This window comes from Pipistrellus hanaki (assembly GCF_964339955.1).
Source record: "Pipistrellus hanaki genome assembly, chromosome: 3".
NCBI classification, from domain to species: Eukaryota; Metazoa; Chordata; class Mammalia; order Chiroptera; family Vespertilionidae; genus Pipistrellus; species Pipistrellus hanaki.
Genome location: NC_140505.1, coordinates 23,330,470 through 23,352,232, shown reverse-complemented (window position 1 = coordinate 23,352,232; position 21,763 = coordinate 23,330,470). Strand labels below are relative to the sequence as shown.

Sequence of the window (21,763 nt, the reverse complement as noted above, 5' to 3'; positions counted from 1 at the left end):
CTCATGCATTGCTGGTGAGAATACAGATTGCAGCCACTATGGAAAAGAGTATGGAGGATCCTCAAAAAAATTAAAAATAGAACTACCTTATGATCCAGCAATTCCACTTCTGGGTATATATCCAAAGGACCCAAAACACTGATTTGAAAAGACATGTGCACCCCTATTCACTGCAGCATTATTTACAATAGCCACGATATTAAAGCAACCCAAGTGCCTTTCCATAGATGAGCAAATAAAAACATGGTGGTACCTATATACAATGGAAAATTACTTGATCATAAAGAAATATGAAATCTTTCCATTTGTGACAACATGGATTGACCTAGAGAGGATAGCACATTAAGTGAAATAAGTCCGACTGAGAAAGACAAATACTGTATGATTTCACTTATATGTGCAATATAAAACAAAATAAATGAGCAAGCAAAACAGGAATAGACTCATAGACACAGAGAACAAACTAATAGAATGGGTTTGGGGCTGGGTGAAAAAAGTGAAGAGATTAAGAAGTACAAATTGGTAGTTACAAAATAGTCATGGATGTAAAGTACAGAATAGAGAATATAGTTAATAATATAAGAACTACTAGGGTCCTAGTGCACGAATTTGTGCACCTTGAAAGGAATTGTGGGCCACAAAGCTGTGGTAGGCACAGGGGCAGGTCTTGGCCCATCCTCTGCACCTTCGCCTGGCCCCTCCCATCAGAGCCCCCGGTTCCCTGTCTGCCAGCAGCCCAGCACCCCACCTTGGTCTGGTGCCCCACTCACCTGCTCCACCATCCTGCCTCAGACGATGCCTGCCATGTTCCATGCTTTGCTGCCTGCTGTTGAGACCCACCATGTTCTATGCACAGCCCCTGGTGGCCAGCACATGTCATAGCAACCGGTTGCTTGGTTGTCCCATCATTAGGTCTATTTGCATATTAGAGTTTTATATATATATATATAGATGTATAGTGGCAGATGAGTACTTGAGCTATTTGAGAGGATCACTTCATAAATTATACACGGTGGGGCAAAAGTAGGTTTACAGTTGTATGTGAAAGTTTATTCTTCTATTATTTATTATATTATTTTCCATATGATTGTAACTACTTTTGCCCCACCCTGTATAATTTTCTAACCACTATGCTACACACCTGAAACTAATCTTACCTAATAATAGACAATTGGGGGTGAGGGGGGTTGTGAAGAGACCTATAGGATATGGTTAAAGTCTCAGGAGGGGTAAGGATTGTCACCCTCCTCAAAATTTTCAGAGCACACCATCCTTTATTACTGAAAAGACAATGAAACAATCCTACAGCATATTCTGAAAAAAGGAAGTCACCTCTACCACACTGTCCCACTGCCATCCTTTTTGAAAGCCTTGGGACTGGCCAGGCACTGGGAAACAAGGCCCGGAATGAGATAAAGGTTAGGCAGCCAGATGGTAACAGGGCCAGAGGAGGCCCCGGGCCTCCTGACCTTATCTCGGTCTCCCTGAGCAGCTGTCAGACTGTCCACAACCGTGGTCTCAGAAAGCGGAGGATGGTGCTGTAGGCCTGGGGTAGGATTCAGAGCAGGGACACTGAGAGATAATTAAGGACTTGGAAAGGAACCCTAGGAATAAAGAGTGAGGCTTATTGGTTTTACAAGGAAATTAAATCTGATTTTAAGTGAAGAATTTCAGGCTCAACAAAGGTGGTCAACTGTTGTCCATCTCCACTGGCTAGAACAAAACAGAGCAAAGGGGATTTGGGCCAGAGTAGGATGAATAAGCTCCTTGCCTTTCCCCAAGGCTTGACATTTAGAGGTTAAACCAAACTCTCATGCAGAGATTCCAAACCATGAGCAGGCAGGTGTTGAGGAAGGGAGTCAGAAGCCCAAAGGGGAGACAGACTGAGCTCATGGGCAGAAGGCATGGACCCCACAGCAGGGCCCTCATCTTCCATGGCAGGAACAATAGCGGCACCCAGTGGGGCCAAGGGTAATTGCTTTGAAAAGGCTCCTCACAAACATATCACACCAAGGTGTAGAGTAGAGGATAGAACCTTAATGCCAACAGGTAAGTGAAGGGCAAATGAAAAGGGATTTGCTTCTAAAGGGAAACAAAGGAGGGAACTGAGAGGACATGGAGCATGCGCAGGCAGAGAGCTACAGTCTCAGAAGGATGGGCTGTGTCTGTAGTAACTGTAGAGGGGCCCAGAAATGGCTTCGGCTCCTCCTGCCCAAGGTTCTAGAACCTGAGGTTTGGCCATGTTGGCAGCAAGCTTTCAAGGACAGACATTTAGTAACTTAAGGACACTGGGACATTTATCGCCCTCTATTCCTCGAGCAGTGGTGCTCAGACTATGAAGATGGATTAGCAATACACTGCCGCCTTTCTGGTCTCTTGCTATAATTAATATTTAAAATATGATGTGTGAACTCTGTTATTACAAAATGAAGAAAAACCTCATACAGAGCTGCAAGTGCTCTCACCACAAGGGGCTCGAGGCCTTTTCCAAACAATATTAGGAGAGTTTTCCCTAATGACAAGAGATAAGAAATTCACTTTAGAAAACCAGAAACAGTAAAGTATAAAATAAATAAAATTACTTAGGCTTCTACCTCCCCAAGATAATGAGTATTAATAATTTGTAGTATTACCCTAGCTGGTTTGGCTCACTGAGCCAAACCAGCTAGGGTAATACTGTAAATTATTAATATATATAGAACTTTTTAAAACATGATTTGGAGTATTTGCAATTATTTTAAAAAATAGAGATTAATGTTCTATTTTTTGCACATTTGAATGGCTATCACTTTTTCTCTATTATGAGAAACCTTACACATCTTTGTGCAGCTCTGATTATTCCTCTAAGGCAAATTCCTAGAGGTGGGCTTGCTGAATCAAAGCCTTCACTGGCATTAAATACACTTGTACTAGAATGTTAGTCCTCACTCCCAGGTACAAAAGCTCATGGCTGTGGTGAAGGCCATTTAAATTGGCTTGAGTAAGGTTCTAAAGGCAAGACTGAAGATCCTAGCAGAATCCTGAAAGAATCCATTTTAAAAATTAAAATCAAATACAGAGTGGCTACAGGAGTTCTAAGGCTAAACTGGGGAGAAATGGAAGGGGGAATAGGGACAATAGGAGGAGAAAGCTGGGGGGAAAGTGCTTGCCTCTATTTTAGGGGGAAGAGACGGAGCTAGTGAGAATTTCCATGAGAAACCCTAAGCAGCTGCTCCCCCTTAGGCTGCCACTCATGGCTCTTTCCTGGTGTCTATGATCATTGTTGTGAGGATTAGATGAATGATAAAGGATGACCAGGCCCTAGCTGTTTTGGCTCAGTGGATAGAGCATTGGACTGTGGACTGGAAGGTCCCAGATTTGATTCCAATTAAGGACACGTGCTCAGCTTGCGGTCTCAATCCCCAGTAGGGGGCATGCAGGAGGCAGTCAATAAAGGATATTCTCATCACTGATGTTTCTATCTCTCTCACTCTCCCTTCCTCTCTGAAATAAATAAAAAAATTAAAGAATTAAAAATAAAGGTTGACCGGCACAGTGCATGGCACACAAGCTCCAGAAATGTGTGGGTTTTTATTACAACCTAATGACTTGCACAATAATGAGGGTACTCGGGACACAGACTAGTCAGCCATATAATTAAACAAAACTACTGAATAAACACTGAGTTTAAATTACCTATGTTCACATATGGATTACTGTATCAATGCAAAAAAAATCAGGCTCTGTAGCTCTGCAATAAACAATGTAAAAGGGATAACACAGGAAAGGAAAAAAAAAAACAAAAAACACACAAGTCCGTTTTTTCCCCATTTAATTCAGGCCATAAATAAAACGAACTTCAACAGGTAAATAAGAAATTAATTAGAGGTATATCTCATCAGTGTTTCCTTCTATTTCCTTTTGACTCCTGACCTCATCATTTGTAGCCTCTATCCTTAACACCAGACCAAAGAGAAATGGCCCACAGCATCACTCCTCTAACGCACAGCAGCTAGCTGCCGACTCACTCGGCTCATCTCTCTGCTCCAGACCATAAAGATACACCAGTCAGCCCATCTCAGCATCGCATCCACTCTCACGCTGTATATAAAACTCATCCAGTAAGAGACAGAGTTAGCTAGATGCAGGTGTTAACAAGACAATGAATGTTGCTTATCTCTTACCCTTTTCCTTTCCTGTTGTATTTTATCTTCTGTTAATAGTGGTTCAACCCACAAAAACAGTGAGGAAATAAAATTGTATCATGTGGTTAGTATCATGGGCAGAGGTGGCTGGGATTTGGGTCATAATAATCTTTTGTGGTAGGGAGAAATCCCTGTAGCACTGAAACGTTTCAAAAAGCAACCAGGTGTAGTTGTTTTTCAGATGACTCACTGGGAAACTGAGCAAGGAATCTGAACAGGAAAATCTGAGACTTATGAACAGAATTTAAATGGTGTTCTTCCACTGGCTTAGTCACATTTCAAGTGCTCAACAGCTATGTGTGCCTGGTGACCACCACCTGGGCCAGCACAGACATGGATCATTTGCATCCTCACAGGAAATTCTACTGGGCAGTGATGCTGCTGTGGAAATGCTGAGAAGCGGGCAGAGATAGTCAATGCAGCACTGTTTGTAAGGCAAAAAAACTGAAAACAAGAAATTTTACCTAATAGACAAACATGTAAATTGACTGTACCTCCACTACGCCCACAGCCAATCAGAATGAGCATGCAAATTAGAAGGCCAAAGATGGCAGCTACCCAGTTGCTCACCTGCAGAGTGGCCGGGTGGGGCAGGACACCTACTATGAGAGGGAGGGCGGGGGACAAAGGGATCTACAGGAGCGGAGTGCCGCAGCTAAGACAAGACTGCAGACTCACACCGGAGTCTGCAGCGAAGACAAAGATGGCAGTTTGCAGCGAAGCAGCAAAAACAAAGATAGCAGACTCCGGTGTGAGTCTGCAGCAAAGACGAAGAAGGCATACTCTGGCAGGAATGAAGGCCTGGGTCCCAGGTGCCGGAGGAAAACCAATATTGGAAGCCAAGAGAAGGAAGGCCTATTGCACAAATCTCTTCATACAATGAATAATGTCACATTTATACTAAAGTATAAAATAAACATGAGGCAGATCTATATAAACAAACAAAAAAGGGCTCTATGTTAAAAAGTTATCGTGAAACAAAATATGCATTTTCACATCATATATATATATAGTAACTCTAAAGCCACTGAAAAATATCTGCAAGGATATCAAACTGTTAGTGGTATAACAAATAGGGTTTGAAGAGAAGGATGGCAATTTTCACTTTTATTTATGTTGAAACTGACTGAATTTGTTACAGTGGCATATATCCTCTGTTTTAAAAATATTTTTCAAAAGGCGTTCTACTTTTAGAAAGAAAGATGGCTTACCCATAAGTTGTAATCATACTCAACTTATTTTTTTTCCTAAACCGGAAATTCCATTCTTTGCTTACCATTTTTCTAGACACAGTAATCAAAAACATTTTCCTGAGACCTGGGAAGAGCCACAGATGTTTCCGCCTCCAGCTTTGGCCTCCTCCTACCACACTTTCTTCCCTACAATACTTCCTTCCCAGCTGTCCTCTTTCCTCTGACGGTCTTTGAACCACTCACACCCTCACTCTTTCTCAAAACTACCAGTCTGATTCTACTCTACTCTGTAACACTGCTAAAGGGAGTCAGTGTCTCCACAGAACTGCTTCTGCCCAGCAGAACAAAACTCACCGTTGCACTCCTTGGCCTGAGTGCAGAGGAGTAGTAAGAGTGAGGTACACTGAAGTGGAAGGGACAGGCAACACATAGATATTTCAAACATACCACTTCAGGCATAAATCCCACCTATGATAGTATTTTCCAAAGCAAATCACACAATATGTAAGAAAACCACCACTAGCAAATCAGATGAATGATTATGTTAAATGTGATGGGTTTATTTTATTTTACTCTGATGCAAAAACCAAAGATTTCCACTACAGCACAGAGACCAATATATCAAAAGGTCATGAAAAAGTGGTGTGGGACATGCAGGACGTGATGTACAAACTGGAGGTCAGGTTATCTCCTTGACACTACATTGTCGCTGAGGAACACATTTAAAAGAATACTGCGGAACTGAACTGAAATGTGGCACACACGACAACTTCCAGGCATGCCTTCAAGCACCTCCCTTAGGATGGACTTGCGATTTCTAGACTTCAGTGTAGGGAAAATTACCATTCTTTGGAAGAATAAAAAGTTTACACTTTTGAAATTTCAGAGAAGAATTTTAAGGCCAAAACATAGTGGGTTCATTTCTCTTCACCTCCAGGGAGAAATCTGATGCTTTATTCAAAATCGCATTAAGCTTCTAGTTCAAATCCCAACCCAACCTTGTGACCTCCTGCATTGAAGTTCTTTCCGTCGATTAAAGCTGATAGGGTCAGTTTGACGCCTAGGAAGAAGAAAACATGACAATGATTTGTGACAAGTGTTACAATCAGATCCGCATTTCCTAGAAACAATGGATGGATTCAATGGAATGGGTTATGGCTGGGTGTAAAAGACATTAAGCATGCAGCTATTACTAAACTCAACACATAAACTCAACTCCATAATCAACTGATCTGTAATGAGGAAAGCATAATCATGGCAAACTCTAATTGGAGTTCAGGGTTAAGAAGAATGAGTGATCAACCAAATTCACAAGCTAGAGTGACCAAGTTATAGCTAGAAATAGACACAAATTTTTTAAGCAAGAGTACTTGATCTGTTTTACTTTGTATGAACAATCAAATGTTACAAAATGGTCTGAATCAGTCTATAGTGATTGTAGGTTGTTTTCATTATTCCTCTATCACCTTCTACCTAAACCCCATTGTTAATAATTTCTTTACTCACCTGGCCGAAGAGTCTGAGTATAACCCAGTCCAATCAGGCTGGCATTATTTACTTTAGCCTAAGATTAGGAGATGAAATAGAAACAGTAAGAAAGCAATCAACTTCATAATATATAAGTTCAGTACGACCACCACTTCATGCATCAGATTTTCAAAGCACCTTAGGGTAAAATCTAGAATGACTGAAACTGAAAATTCAATTAATAAAAAGATAAACCTTCTAAGTTAAGAGAGCTGGTAGCAACAGCAGGGACTTTGAAAATGCATGCATAAAGGCCTCCAGCAAATCTTTTTAAAACACCCTGCAGTCAAAATATCCCTGTGTACTCAATTCCTTGAGATGCAAGTTTACAGCCTCTGGTTAGAGACAGATTTGGTTCAAATTTTGGCACTGCCACTTATTGTGTGACCTTGGGCAAGTTATCTGACCTCTCTAAGCCTCAGTTCCCTCGTCTGTAAAACGGGCATGAGGATACTACTCACCACCTATAGTTGTGAGGACTAAATGAGATAATACACATAAAGCCCTTAGCACAGTACTTGAAATTTAAGAGCTCAATTAGTGCTATTATTAATAAAAATTACTAATACCAATAGGAATAATCAAACCCCATGAATTTATAGGTAAGAAAATTTTGAGGCCAGAGAAAATGACTTGAGAAGGTCAGACAACAGCTAAATATAGGAGGAACTAGGACTAGAACCCAATATCCTGACTTCAGGTGTAATACTCTTTTCAATACACAATGACTAGCTCATAAAAGTTAATACAAAACATGCAAACTACAACCATTAATTACTTAGATGAGACCCTAAAAGCAGACACATCTGGTAGCACATTCTTACAGCTAGAGAAGTTCTACAATCCAACTTGTATTTAGCAGCGATGCCAAAACGGGTGTTGTTACTGCCAGCTGTCCAAGCAAGGTTTATTGACGTTTCAACCTTCTCATTAACCTTCTGGTAGATAGACCCTCCAAATTCAGTGCCATCATTCCTGTTTTCATGGTATAAGAAAAAGTCAAAATATTTAGTTTGTACTACTGTTGTTATATAGAAACAAATTCTAAGATTATCTAAACAAAGATGTCATTTCAGCAAACTTCTGGCATAAATGACTACCAATAAAACAAGGAACTAAACCCAGTTATGTAATTTAACCACCTAACTAAAATGTAGTTAACACTTGATTCATTTACTTGGCTCCTCCATGATATAAATTTTTTAGTCACAAGTTATATACGAAGGCAGACATCTCAGGTGAGGATCTAGAGATCTCTCTGGCGTTCATAATTTATAAACTTCAAAGTTGAGTTCAACAAAGATCCCACATAAAATACATACAGTGGTACAAGTATGGGAAAAACGCCAATACTGGATTTCATTTAAAAGCGTCCTACAGTTAGAAAACACCCTCCCTACAGTACTTAAGGTGCACTGCTCCAAAGAGGTACCTAAATTGCTGCAACGCTTCCCAGAAATTAGTCCCTGAGTTTTCATGGTTTTCCTGACAACACTGTTCATCAATCTTAATGCCACTGTCCATACCACTGTTGACTTTATTTTAGTCATCGTAAGTGAATTAGAGTATCTAGTGGAGGACAACATGCAACACTTCAAAAACACATGGCTCATCCTTGCTTTCTCTTTCTGGTAGAGTAGCAGAGCCTAGTAGCCCAAGACATAAAATACAATTTAAAAGTTCAAATCATTTCACCAATAAGGAGCAGTCTACAGAACCGAATCCAGAACAGCTTTGAGGATCTGCTGCTCCTGGCCAACGGTATCGGAAAACCTCCAGAAAATTACTGGAATGCCCGTTCTTCAGGACCCAACAGACCTGTGTCCGGAGACTGCAAGGCCGAGCAGGCAGCAGGGGCAGGACCATCTCCAAAGGACCCCTTGTATCAGGAGGTGACCCAGGTCCTGGGCTCTCTCCATCCCAATGCTGCGTCTACAGATTCTAGAGTTTCATAAAGTATGGGTGCAGGCTGAGAGGCCAGAAACCGCCAGCAACACAGCACAACGCACCAAGTGCACTACCTTTGGCAATGTTTTGCTGACTATGAAAACAGTGCAGCAAGGCTGGATGTCCATCAAGGCATATTAAATGCAAGTACCATCACTTCTCAACATGCTAATGGCCACCAACTTTTTGGGTGACTGTACTGGCACTAAGGGAGGAATAAATTAGAAATACTCACACATGAGTGTGCAGCTGGAAGTCTGCAGCCTTGTAACCCAGGGCAAAATTATTTTGTGACAGTTTGGATTTGGCTGTGTCAAAACTCATCTGATAGCCAGCAAGCCAACCTTCAAAGCCTAATACTGCCCAGCCATAGATGGTTGGGCCAGAAAAATCTATATCCACATTACTGCCAAGACTGAAGCAATCCCGTTTATAGGAGGCCTTCAATTTCCCACTCTTCTTTCTGTGAAAAACACACAAACACAACACATGTAAACAATAAGATTTTCTAATACTGTTCAGGAATCTTTATAATAAGATCCTCTCTACCCCAGCAATACATGGCACTCATACAGCAAAAATGTTTTAAATTACTTAGCTTTAAAAATATAACTTTGTTAGTATTAGACATATATGTACTATTTTTACCTATTCCTCAATATAAATTCAAATGATGGGTTATTTCATGATTAACTTCTTAAAGGCATGAACAAATGTATAAAAAGGCCCTAACCAGCTTGGCCCAGTGGATAGAGCATCAGCCCAGGAACTGAAGGGTCCCAAGTTCAATTCCAGTCAAGGGCACATGGCCTAGGTTGCAGGCTCAATCCCCATTAAGGGGTGTGCAGAAGGCAGCTGATCAGTGATTCTCTCTCATCATTGATGTTTTTTTCTCTCTCTCTCCCTCTCCCTTCCTCTCTGAAACCAATAAAAAAATATATTTTCTAAATAAAGTATAGAAAGGGGTAAGATATTTCAGAACCAAATAATCTGAATTTTATATATATATGTAGAAGCCTGATTTCTTCAAATATTTTCAAATGCCCAAATGCTACAAAAGGTAACAACACCTGACACACTTAGCTTCTAAATTAACCTAACCTATCATGAAGAGAAGTGTATTTTTTTTTTTCTTTCTTAAAGGGTATAGCCCTTTTGTAAACACAATTATTTTCTTTAGGGTCAGTTTTTTTCTATAGACAATGTTAGATAGATGGAAGAGAAGTGTGCATTTTTGAAGGATAATACTGAAATTAGTTCTTAATAATCCTTTTCTATTCCAATCAGGCCTCTTATGTACTATGTGTCCTGAAGATAATTAAAGTGTGGCAGGAAAGATGGATGCATCTGTCAATACAGCTAAGAAATGCCACTCTGCACCTTTGTTCTTTCGATAGGCCAGAAAGGGAACACCACAAACCCATTTTTAGATAAAGAAATTGAAGCCGAGAAGTTGGAGGATTTTTTAAGGCTAAGAAAGCAAGTCAATAGCAGAACTAGTGATTATAGTGTTCTACAGCCAGATTACATTGTTTTCTTAAGAAATCCTCAGCAAAATACCATATCCATGAATCCTTGGAATCGCTTAGGAATTATCTAATGTCAGGCCCTTCTACTTCCTAAACTTTTTCTACTATGATGTGTCTCTTTGGACCAGATGCATATTTTTGTTCATCTGTTCAATTTTCAAATAACAAATTTTTCCCTGCTCAAGGGAGTCTTTCTTTCTTTTTACTGCTTACACAAGGTCTCTAATATTCCTAACAGCAACCTCCGAAGCATCAAAACTTTTTATTGCAATTTCCTACTTAAAATGCTTCAGGCTAAAAAACATGTCAGAAAATGGGGTTTGGATAATTACCCTGTGTTCGGTACAAATGTGGTATCAAGAGTCAGTTTCAACCCTTCAGCCAACTGAAAAATAAAGATTTAAAATAATTAGTAACTTTCAATTCTTATTTTGACTCAAGAACCAATTCTAAAGTTTTCTCTAACTTCCTTTCTAACAAAAAAAAAAAAAAAAAGGAAGTTGTTAAAGAAAGACAAATATTAAATTATTTAATAAATTACCTTTTCATCCTTCTTTGTCCCTTTACCTCTTTCTCCTTACCCCAGGCTTCATCATGATTCTCTCATGAAAACAACAGGTTAAAATATAAAAGGTCAAATTCTCTTCCAGCCAGTAATGTAGATCATAGTACAAAAACAACAAAATACTCTCTTGAAATTATAGTAATAAGACAGCCTGATATTTAACAAGCCAATTTAAGTACTTCATTGTATATATCCTATATTAAAAAAAGCCTAATATGCTAAGTGTCCGGTCTTCCAGTTGACCATTCAATCAAAGCATAATATACTAATGATATGCTAAGGCCACTCAACTGCTCACTATAATGTGCATGACCACCAAGAGGCAGACGCTCTGACGGGTAGGTTAGCTTGCTGCTGGGGTCTGGCCTATTAGAACTGAGTGAGACAGTCCAGAAATGCCCTGGAGCCTCCTGTGGTCCCTCCCTGGCTAGCCAACCTCCCACATCCCTTCCCAGCCCCATGATGCACCAGTGGAGTTCCTCAGCCTGGCCTGCACCCTCTCACAATCCAGGCTGAGGGACTCCCCCCTCCGAGTGCATGAATTTCGTGCACTGGGCCTCTAGTATATATATATTACAAGGGTAAGCCTTCCTTCCCCAGCTGCTGGCACCTGGGCTTCCCTCTGGCTGCTGGTAGCCGACCCTACCCCCCGCCCATACCCACCTTAGCCTAGTGCTGCCCATGTCTGCCACTACCCCTATCTTTTTGTCCCCCCAGATTGATTGCCCTGCTGGCCAGTGGCCTGGGCCTCCCTCTGCGGGGCAATTGTGGGGTGATGGTGGGTGCCCCCCCACCAATCACATTGCACCTGCCTTGGCTGGCCTGGCGCCAGTATGTGTCATAGTGTGGTTGTCCAGATGGTGATTCTGCTGTTCAGCTGTTCGGTCAATTTGCATATATATATAGTAAGTATGTATGTATAATTGTATACTAGAGGCCCGGTGCATGAATGGGATCCCTTGGCATGGCCTGCAGGGATTGGCCAAAACCAGCAGTCCAACATCCCCTGAGGGATGTAGTAGTGCACGAAGCGGCAGGTGGCCAGGTGCCGTGTAACTCCCACTCAACCTGGCCCCCTGCGCATGCCACTGCACAGCTTGGTGGGCTCGCTGCCGCTCTGCTGTGGGCGCCACCACGGCTGCACTCACCAATCACAAGCCAGCGTCTGTTGCCCACCAGTCAGCTGAGCAGTGGGAGCGTACTGACCACCAGGGGGCAGCTCCTGCATTGAGTGGCCTCTGGTGGTCAGTGCGTGTCATAGAGACCAGTAGCTTAGGCTTTTATATATAGAGATTACTTTTATAGGGTAATGTACATATAGACAACTTCAAAAAAAGTACCCTGTACATAGCAGGCCCTTGACAAATATCTACTATATTTATCTTTGAAAACATCATAGAACTTTAGAAACATTTTTCTGTGGAGCAAATTTTGCAATGATTACAAAACAAAATTAAAACTAAATCACTGCAAATAGCTTGGCCTACCCAGGAGAGGCTTAGATGTGTAACAGAATAAGTAGAACAGTTCAGAATAAAGATGTAGAGTGATAATTATGTACTCGCAAACAAAGCCCAACTTTCTATACATATAAGACATATCAAAGAAGGCCACAAACAAAGAAAAAACATGGCTCCTGGAAAGGTGGTAAGATTTCATTCAGATTACATTTGGGGTTTGTTCATCATCTTATCTGCAAGATAAATTTAACACACAAATATCTGCTAATGCTTTCTCTTACCTTATTCTCCCAAGTGATTTCTGTTCCAAGAGTATTATCTGTGTTCCATTTTTGAGTGAATGTAAGTCCATAGTTACAGATTTTATATTTTGTCTCTAGATTGCCTGATGCTTTCCCTGTGTCAGTATAAGCATGACCAGAAGTAGAAAATTCCTAAGCAATAAAAAATAACTTTAAAGAGAGCTCATCAAATAGCAAAACACCATTTCAGAAAGCTGTGTTTAATGCAGTAGACACCAGTACAATTAACATTTACCACAGCCCACTCTACAGCAACTCACTGCCTGCTTTCCTCCTTTCTAATCTCAAAATATTTTAACCAGTTTTAGAGTTTTCCATTACTCCATCTCTCTTATTTCATATATTCTCTTACTAAATGGAAATCGTATATTCTCTTGTTTAAAAAAAAAAAAAAAAGTATCTTAACTGAAAATAAATGCCTTTACCAAAAATGACAAAACTATAGAATCTTAAACATTTTACTTTCATAGCCTGAAAAAGATGATCAGTTTTCTATCATCATTTAAACTATTAGTTAAGTTTAAAGTTCTTAAAATTCACAAATCAGTGGAAGCACTAGCCTCTCTTCCTCCTTTTAATAAGGTCGGAATTCTATCGCATTTTAAAAAAATTATTTTTATTGTTATAAAATAAACTTAATATAATATTTACAATTTTAGCCACATTTTAATGTACAGTTCAGTGGCATTTAGTACACGGTACCTTTAAAGTGCTTTCTATCAAATAGCTATTATAAGTACCTTAAAATAGATCCTCCTCCCTAGTTAGGTATCATTTCAGTCATATGACAATAAGCAATCAGAAATAGATATCCTTCTAGGGGAAGCAAACAGTCAACAGCTGTCACTGACAATCTATGAACTGTCAAGAAAAAACCATTCTGATTGGCCCTGTTTTTAAAGAACATTTCTGAAATACTGCCAACCCTGACCAGTTATATTTCACTGCCTGCAACATGAATCCTCCTTTCAACAAATACCCTGCTCCCTAACTCTGTTTCTAGGCTGATGAAACAACTGGGAAACTCTGATCTGTTTATCAACACCACACAGAAAGTTTTCAGAGAATATCATGCTGCATATTTAGGGCAAGGCCTTAGTAAAAAATGATAAAAAGCTAGTCATGTTTAACAGTTCACACAATTATTTAATGTGGCCAGCACTGTCTTTTAGTAGCTCCAACTACCCAGTGTTTTATTTTTTACATTTACCTTTCATAAACTTGAAAGTATAGTAAATATACTCAAAGAAAGAGTAGTCAGTCTACCTTTCTTTCTTATCATTTCTTAGTTTAAAATTTTGTCAAAAATCTAAAATACCAGTTACAAATTTCAAAGAGAAGGCTAGTATTTTTCTAAGTTTAGTTCTAAGCTCATAATTGCTTGTTTTTCTCTAATTTCATAATTAGCTCAAACAGTGCAAAACACAGTTATAACATGCACATAGCTCTACATTAAATGCTAGAAAGCAACAAAATAATCTTAAAATGTTACTGTTAATAAAGGGCATATGACAAAAATATCAAGATGCAATCTAAGAAATTTGGAGCAATGGATATAATTTATCATGAGTCAGTACCAGAGACCAAAAGCAACCATAAAAATAAGCACACATATGCTGTTTTTCTTACCATCTGAACGAATATTCCCACACCACAGCAGCATGAAAGGGAGATAACATTTTTAGTTGATGGTTTTTGCAACATAAACCTAACTTGACCAAATTCTGAATGAGTATATTTCTATTGTAACAGAACCATATACAATGTACCCATCCTAACTGTGTAGCTGCATATGTATTTATTCACCAGTAGAAAATCCAGGGAAAGAAAGTGACAAATCAGGTTGATACAGAGTCTGAGACAAAGTTTCATAAGAATTCCACACACCTTTCCCTTCTAATTAACTCATTATACCTAGAAATAAACTTGGCATCTGTTTGAATAGGTAATACCAAAAAAGATGAGGCCAATTAGGAGATATCAGAGAATGAGGTGAATGTAAAGGTAATCTAGTTGCTGAGTCTTAATAAAAGCTCTGGTTAATGATGCTTTGAAAATATGCACATATATCTTTTACTATATGAACTTAACTTCCAGTAAAAAAGACTTTATGAACATCAATAAAAACTATACACTAATTTCTATGTGCATTTTATTTCTACATTTGCTTCAATTAATCATGAAGGGGCAGAGGCTAAAATTAATTTTTTCTTGTAAAAGGATGACAAAACTTGTATCAACCCAATACAACGAAAGGAAAGTCTTTTTTTTTTTTTTTTTTTAAATATATTTTATTGATTTTTTACAGAGAGGAAGAGAGAGGGATAGAGAGTTAGAAACATCGATGAGAGAGAATCATAGATCAGCTGCCTCTTGCACACCCCCTACTGGGGATGTGCCCGCAATCAAGGTACATGCCCTTGACCGGAATCGAACCCGGGACCTTTCAGTCTGCAGGCTGATGCTCTATCCACTGAGCCAAACCGATCTCAGCAAAAGGAAAGTTTTCATTGCCCATTCTCATGAAGTTTCATAATAATGGGACATGAGTCAAATATATATACACACACATTATACATTCTGAGAGTAAGACTTAAGAATAGTCTAATTATGACCAAAAAAAATTCATCATGATTGTTTCTGGACTTAAGTGGCTGAGTGAGGAATCTCACTGAAATCTGAGAGTGGAATAAAACTGTCAGAAAGAGAGCATAGAGCCAAAAGTAAGCTGCTTCACATAACCAGACTAAACACTAATTTTTAAACTGGTCCTTTTCAGTTCATGAGAATACATTTATTGAAAATACATTAGGTACTTACCACTCCACTACATGACTTGGTTCTCAGATCTATTTTGACCATGCCAAACCCTAGACACACACAAAAACACAGTAATGTACAAAATGTGACATTCACTCCAGTTTTTCTAACTTATAAATTATGAAAATAGTCCATAATCACTTCCATTTGGAAAATATACAGCATTCTTGTTAAGTGAGACTTCCACAAGGAACAATTATAATGAATTAGCTTAAGCATAATTTTTAAACCCCTAAAAATAATAAAGACATATTTTAAAACTGTAAGTTAAAGAACAAAAGAATGAATGGAATATGTACTATTCTGAGAACTAAAATTATTAGAAAATACTATGCAGGCATTATATACAAGCTTAAAATATCCATATGTAATTAACAGTACTAGTTAATAACAAAAATCAAATGTGTACAACACAAAAAATTAAAAGTTTAAAGACTAAACTTTAAAAACTAAAAATAAATGTCTACTTAATCAAACAATATATGTTACTCTGAAGAAGTTAAAAGTTGGGTCTTCACTTTTACAAAAACACTGCCATTATTTAGAGAAGGAAAAATGTACCCTCTACTTTAATTATAGCCAGTGAAAACATACATATTACAGATTTATATTACTTGGTCTTATTTTGTTTGTTTTGTTAATCCTCACCTGAGGATATTTTCCCATTGATTTTTAGGGAGAATGGAAGAGAGAGGGAAAGACAGAGAAATATCGATTGTAAGAGAAACACATTGATTGGCTGCCTCTTGCATGTGCCCCGATTAGGACCAGTGCGGGGAGAAGCCTGCAATCGAGATATAGGCACTTGACTGTAATAAAACGTGGGACCCTTCAGTCCACAGGCCAAAGCTCTATCCACTGAACCAAACCAGCTAGGTCTGATCTTATTTTTAAACAATTGTTTTTAAAACTTGTGTGACTCCTCTAAAGAATGAAGTCAATAATGTGTTAATAGTTATCCCCTTAAATCTTGTGAGACGCATTAATGTTATCCTCATTTTACTAGACACATTAATGTTAACCTCATTTACTAGACACATTAATGTTAACCTCATTTTACTAGCATGGTGTAAGCATTCAATACTAACATTTACCCCAAATTGGAAATTTACAATTGCATACTTACCATATCCTTTGTTGAAGACATCCTTGGCAGCCTTTCCTAGGTCACAGTAAGTTGGTGTGTTACACATCTCTTATAGAGAAAAATGGGAACAATGGAATAAAAATAACCATTTAGTATTTATTCAGCCTTAGTCTTTCTGCTATATAGTGCTGTGAGAAGAGGTACACATTTTCTCTTCCTTTGCATCATTAATGCTTACACCCTAATGCCAGCAAAACTGAAAAGGCATACAGATCCTTTAAAAAGAACTTTCCTGAACAATGAAAAATAAAGGGTGTCCGTCCGTGTCTCCCCCCCCCCACCCCCCCCCAGAGTCAGAGGTCATCTTCTGATTGCATTTCAAAGAAAAGAAATTTCTCAGAGGCCAAAGGAGAAATGTGTTAATTTAACTTTTTACTTCAAAAAAGAGGAAAATTTACATTAGAAAAATATTTCTTAGGCTCTTATAAAGCCAAAAGGCTGTATAAGGCAACAGGTAAATTTGTTAAGGAACTGTAAGCTTAAACAGATGCACTGAAAATCTTTTGGGTTAACATTTTTGCTACTCTGAAATTAAGCTCTTAAAATAAGAATTACCATATTAATTGAAATATAATCATCCAGAATATGCCCTCTCAAAGCTCTTCTTTTAAATACTATATTTTTTATTGATTTCAGAGAGGAAAGGAGAGGGAGGGAGAGAAACAGCAATGAAAAGAGGATCATTAATTGGCTGCCTCCTGCACCCCCCGCGCCCCCTCTCCCCCTTATTGGGGATGGAGCCCAAAACCCAGGCATGTGCCCTTGACCAAAATCAAACTCAGACCCTTCAGTCTCCAGGCTGACACTCTATCCACTGGGCCTAACTGGTTAGGGCTCAAAACTCTTCTTAATATAAAGTGCTAAAATAATACCCATGAGCCAGAAATAGGAATAATTCTACATGCGGTAATTTCCTTATCAAAAACTGGTGTACTCTAAAGTTAAATCCCAAAGAGCCTTGACTTTTTATCTTGCTTACTTAGTATTCACTCAGCTTTTCTACTGCCAATGCCTCACATTGAAATGCTCAGTTCTGTCAACACTGCTGAACATACCATTCCTTTGCCCTTAGTGTAAGGGGAAATCTTTTCCTACAGCAATCTCAAAAACCGTGTGTAACCAACTGTAGAGCCACCCGAAGCAACCCAGTTAGCCCCAAACACTAAATCAGAAAATTCCAGAGCACCAGCTAGCCCTTGCAATTCCTATGCCTACACATTCAAACTAATATTTATTCAGCCCAGGTCTTAATCTGGCCTTCTGTTAAGTTTCTGCCTATGCCATCATACCTGAACTTATAATCAACTGCTTAATTGTGAATTCATTAAAAATTTGTTCCTTAACCTAAATCTGTCAAATACGACAGACATCATGTGTTAAAGGAACAGCGTAATACGCACATACACATAAAGCTAGGAGGGAAGAGTCAAGATGAAAGAGAAGGATAAACGTACTGTCTCAGACCATAATAAAACTTTGTCCTAAGTCACAGTTTCAAGGAAAGAGTATACGGTAGTAAAAATGAAAGGGTCAGGATAATAAATGCACTGACTCATTCCATAATAAAAGTGTTGTGTTTTTTTTCCCCTAAGCCATAGGGTTCCAGAGTTCACTTCCAGAGAAATTATTTTACAATTCAGTTCCTTGTATTCAAATGATAGATTCTATACATTTTACACCTTGCCCCTGCAACCTGGTAACGCTTTTTATGATCACCACTGATGCTGGTATCTGTTAAAATTTTGCCAGTAGACTATAATTTGGAAAGGTAAGTACAGAAACAAACAAACAAACAAACAAACAAGCACTATCCATTCAAATAGAAATGTTAAGGCTTTAGACTCTGGTTTTTCATCTCCTGACAAAAGAAAAGGTGCACTTGAATGTTTAGAAACATCCATCTAGGTTCTAGGGGCTCATCACGACCTTTTAGCATTCTGCCTTCTTTTTTCAAAACCACTGCCAGGTACAGGCGCTTTGCAAAAGTCGTGCAGCTGATTTAGTTTACCAACTGATCTCAGTTCTGCCTAGTTCAAGCTTACGTTTTCAGGCCCACGATTTCTGATGGGAAATGTGCGACTGGTATGATCAAGCAAAAAAAAAAAAAAAAAAAAAAATCGAGAAGCCAAGAGTCTTCACGTTACCCGAGAGCGAGGAAAGCTGTCATCATGTTTCTATTCGCGCTACAAAATGCACTTGCTACTTGTGGACGCGCACAAGGGGCCGAGGTGGCCCTCGGTGCAGCCGGGGGAGGAGAGGGCGTTAACGGGGTACCGCTGCTTCACACAACAACCAGCCACACAGTCAGGGCAGGGCCCGTTGGGTCCCCCGTTTGTCCTTTCCAGGTTGCACAGACAGCATCCTCCCTTCGGCGGGCGGGAGCGGAGGGGCTCCCAGGATGCTGGATCACAATTCCAGAGAGGAAGCTGGGGAGCGGGGAGTAGGTTCGGGGGTTCGAGGACCCAACTTCCCTAGAAACCAACCTCCTTTCTGGCTTGACGCCTGGAAACAAAGTCCCGCGAGCACCCCAGGCGTCGGGAAGGTGGCGGCCCGGCGCTCTCGGCGCCGCCAGCCCCCCGCCCCCGCCGGCGCAGCGGCTCCATCACCCAAGGCGGCCAGGGCAGAGCAAGGTCCCCTTTTGCCCTCCGCGGCCCAGCCGGCCCGGCCGGCGCCCCGTTAGGCTGCGCTCTCCCTCCCGAGGCCCCTCCGTTAGGCTCGCCTCCCCGTCGCGTCCCCGGCGGCTCCATGGCGACCTACCTCCCTCACCCCCGGCACGCCCCGCGGCCTCGGCCCCGCTCACCTCCTCCTAGAGAGCAGGTCTCTGCTCAGCCAGGGCAACGCTGAAGGTCTTCTTCAACCAACGCCGTCCGCGCCTGCGCGGCCTCACTTCCCCCGCGGCGCCTGCGCGCCCCCCGCCTCCCCGCCGCACCGCGTATGCGCCGTGGTGTCACTGCGGGGTCGCGCGCCGCGGAGCTGCGTGCCGAGAGGAACAGCTGGGGCGAACCAACACCACCAACTGCCCGGCCCCGAGTGTGCGTGTGCGTGTGCGCGTGCGCGTGCGCGGCAGGCCCTACGCGCAGGTGGCCAGGGCGGTGGTCCACGCGAGAGGAGGGGCGGGGGGCGGGGGGGCGCGGAAGGAGGAAAGGCCTGCGGGAATCGCACCTTTGTCGCTGGCGGGCTGGCTCTCGCGAGAACGCCCGGTGGTGGCCGGTTACTGTTGCTATGGGCGGGGCCGCACGGGCGGGCGTGCGGGGGAGACTCGGTACTGCTGGGCTGGTGGCTGCTGGGCGGCTGGCTGGCCATCAGAACCAGGCCACATTGCATTCTCTGGCGGATGATGCCTTGCCCATCTTTATGGAAAAATCTGAATTTCAAGGATGTGGCCCAAAGGTCCTCTCACCTGAAGGATGAGAAAACGTGGGCCCTGAGGGATGTAAGTATTCAAGGTAATTCAAAAGGAGAGAGGTGGAGGAGGGAAACCTCTTTCGAGAAGAATACCAATGAATACATGTAGAAGAAATGATAGAAATAGAAGATCACCACGTGGGAACCACCAATAATGGATTCAGGCAAAGATGATCAGTGGATGCAGGATGGTTGAAGACACTCAGGTTTCAAAACATCACCCACAGATTGCTTATTGAAGAGAAAAGGGCACCTTCACATCAAAGAAATCAGACTGACATCATGTGCTCCCTGCTTTCGTGCACAGAGGACCGACCCGACGATAGTTACTCTTGCCAAACGTGTGTGATTTGTCTCTATTGGTGAGGAAACAGACGAACTCGAATCGAGGGGCATTCTGCAAAACGACTGCCCAGTCTCGTTAAAAAAAAAAAAAAAAAAAAAAAGTAAATTTCATGAAAGATTAAGCAAAAGGCTAACGAACTGTTCTAGATTAAAGGAGATGAGCCCGGCCGGTGTGGCTCAGTGGTTGAGCCTGACCCATGAACCAAGAGGACACCTGATGAATGCCTGGGCCCTGGAGGGAGGTGGGGGTGGCAGAGGTACAAGCCTGGGTTGCCGCTGGATCCCCAGTAGGGGGAGCAAGAGGCAGCCGATGGATGTTTCTATCCCTCTCCCTTCCTCTCTCTAGAAATCAATCAAAATAAAAGGAGATGAAAAATATACTAAAAGCAATGTGATCCCAAATTGGACCTTGGGGTGGAGAGCAGCTATTGAGAAACATTATTAGGACAAAATTGGGAAAACTTGAATATAGACTATATTAGAAATGCAATCAGATAAAACTTTCTGATTGCATCTTGGTTATGTAGACAGGGCATTGTTTTTAGGAGTGGAATAGCATATATCTGCAATTAACTCAAATGGTCAAGAAAAAAAAGCAAATGTACAAAATGTTAACATTGGTGGGATCTAGGTAGAAGATATATGTGTTCATTACATTATTCTTGAAACTTTCCCTGTAAGTTTAAAATTTTCAAAATAAGTTGAGGAGAACCCACACACAGTCTGTGATGTTCAGTTCACAGACTAGATCACTGCTTGAATCAATGGCAGATATCACTATTTCAGGCTAATAGGAGAGAAGTAAAGTGAGTGCTCCCGGAGGACTCATAATGCAGAACTTGGGCAAATGCCTGCAGAATGAGGCAGAATATGATGAATATCTTAAGCAAAGCAATAGGACTCAGTAGGCTAAATAAAATGATCTTTAGAGTCAAAAGAGCCTGGGCTTGTATCTCAGATCTGCCAACTCTGTGGTATTAGACAAGCAACTTAACCTCTCTATGCCTCAGTTTCTACGTCTGTGAAACAGACTAAGATCTACTTCAGAGTATTGTGGTGGATATTAATAGCACATAATCTACCTGGCATATGGAAATGTTCACAAATTACTAATACAGATGAAAATTAATATGCAATAAGAGTTTAAAAGGTATACAGCCCAAACCCTATTTATTCTATGTAATAAAGAGGTAATATGCAAATTGACCATCACTCCAACACAGAAGATGGCTGCCCCAATGTGGTCAAAGATGGCCACCCTCATGTGGACACAAGATGGCTGCCACAAGATGGCCTGCAGGGGAGGGCTGTTGTGGGCAATCAGGCTAGCAGAGCAGGG

The 21,763-nt window shown here is 40.9% G+C and overlaps 1 protein-coding gene across 2 annotated transcripts; it reads right to left on the bottom strand.

The window, feature by feature from the left end:
- Window positions 1–5,916: 5,916 nt before the first annotated feature.
- On the bottom strand, window positions 5,917–19,864 carry VDAC3 (voltage dependent anion channel 3). Of its 2 annotated transcripts, none has more exons than XM_084876507.1 (9): window positions 19,475–19,864; window positions 16,654–16,722; window positions 15,528–15,577; window positions 12,687–12,839; window positions 10,713–10,765; window positions 9,087–9,314; window positions 7,729–7,879; window positions 6,884–6,941; window positions 5,917–6,437 (listed from the first exon to the last, which is right to left on the bottom strand). In XM_084876507.1, the coding sequence occupies exons 2-9, from the start codon at window positions 16,718–16,720 to the stop codon at window positions 6,346–6,348; spliced, it is 852 nt and encodes a 283-aa protein (XP_084732633.1). In that variant the 5' UTR covers window positions 16,721–16,722; window positions 19,475–19,864; the 3' UTR covers window positions 5,917–6,345. The 2 variants fall into 2 exon arrangements, with proteins under 2 accessions (XP_084732633.1, XP_084732634.1); XM_084876508.1 differs by having other exon boundaries at window positions 6,880–6,941; window positions 19,475–19,763.
- Between the last annotated feature and the right edge of the window lie 1,899 nt (window positions 19,865–21,763).

What these genes read in the sequence shown, in the direction of transcription:
- VDAC3 (XM_084876507.1), bottom strand. Translation starts at nt 16,720, where the DNA reads ATGTGTAACACACCAACTTACTGTGACCTAGGAAAGGCTGCCAAGGAT. An exon ending in AAATCACTTGGGAGAATAAG is followed by an intron (nt 10,766 to 12,686) that starts GTAAGAGAAAGC and finishes TTTATTTTTCAG; the next exon opens with TTGGCTGAAGGGTTGAAACT. An exon ending in TACTCAGACTCTTCGGCCAG is followed by an intron (nt 6,438 to 6,883) that starts GTGAGTAAAGAA and finishes TCTTCTTCCTAG; the next exon opens with GCGTCAAACTGACCCTATCA.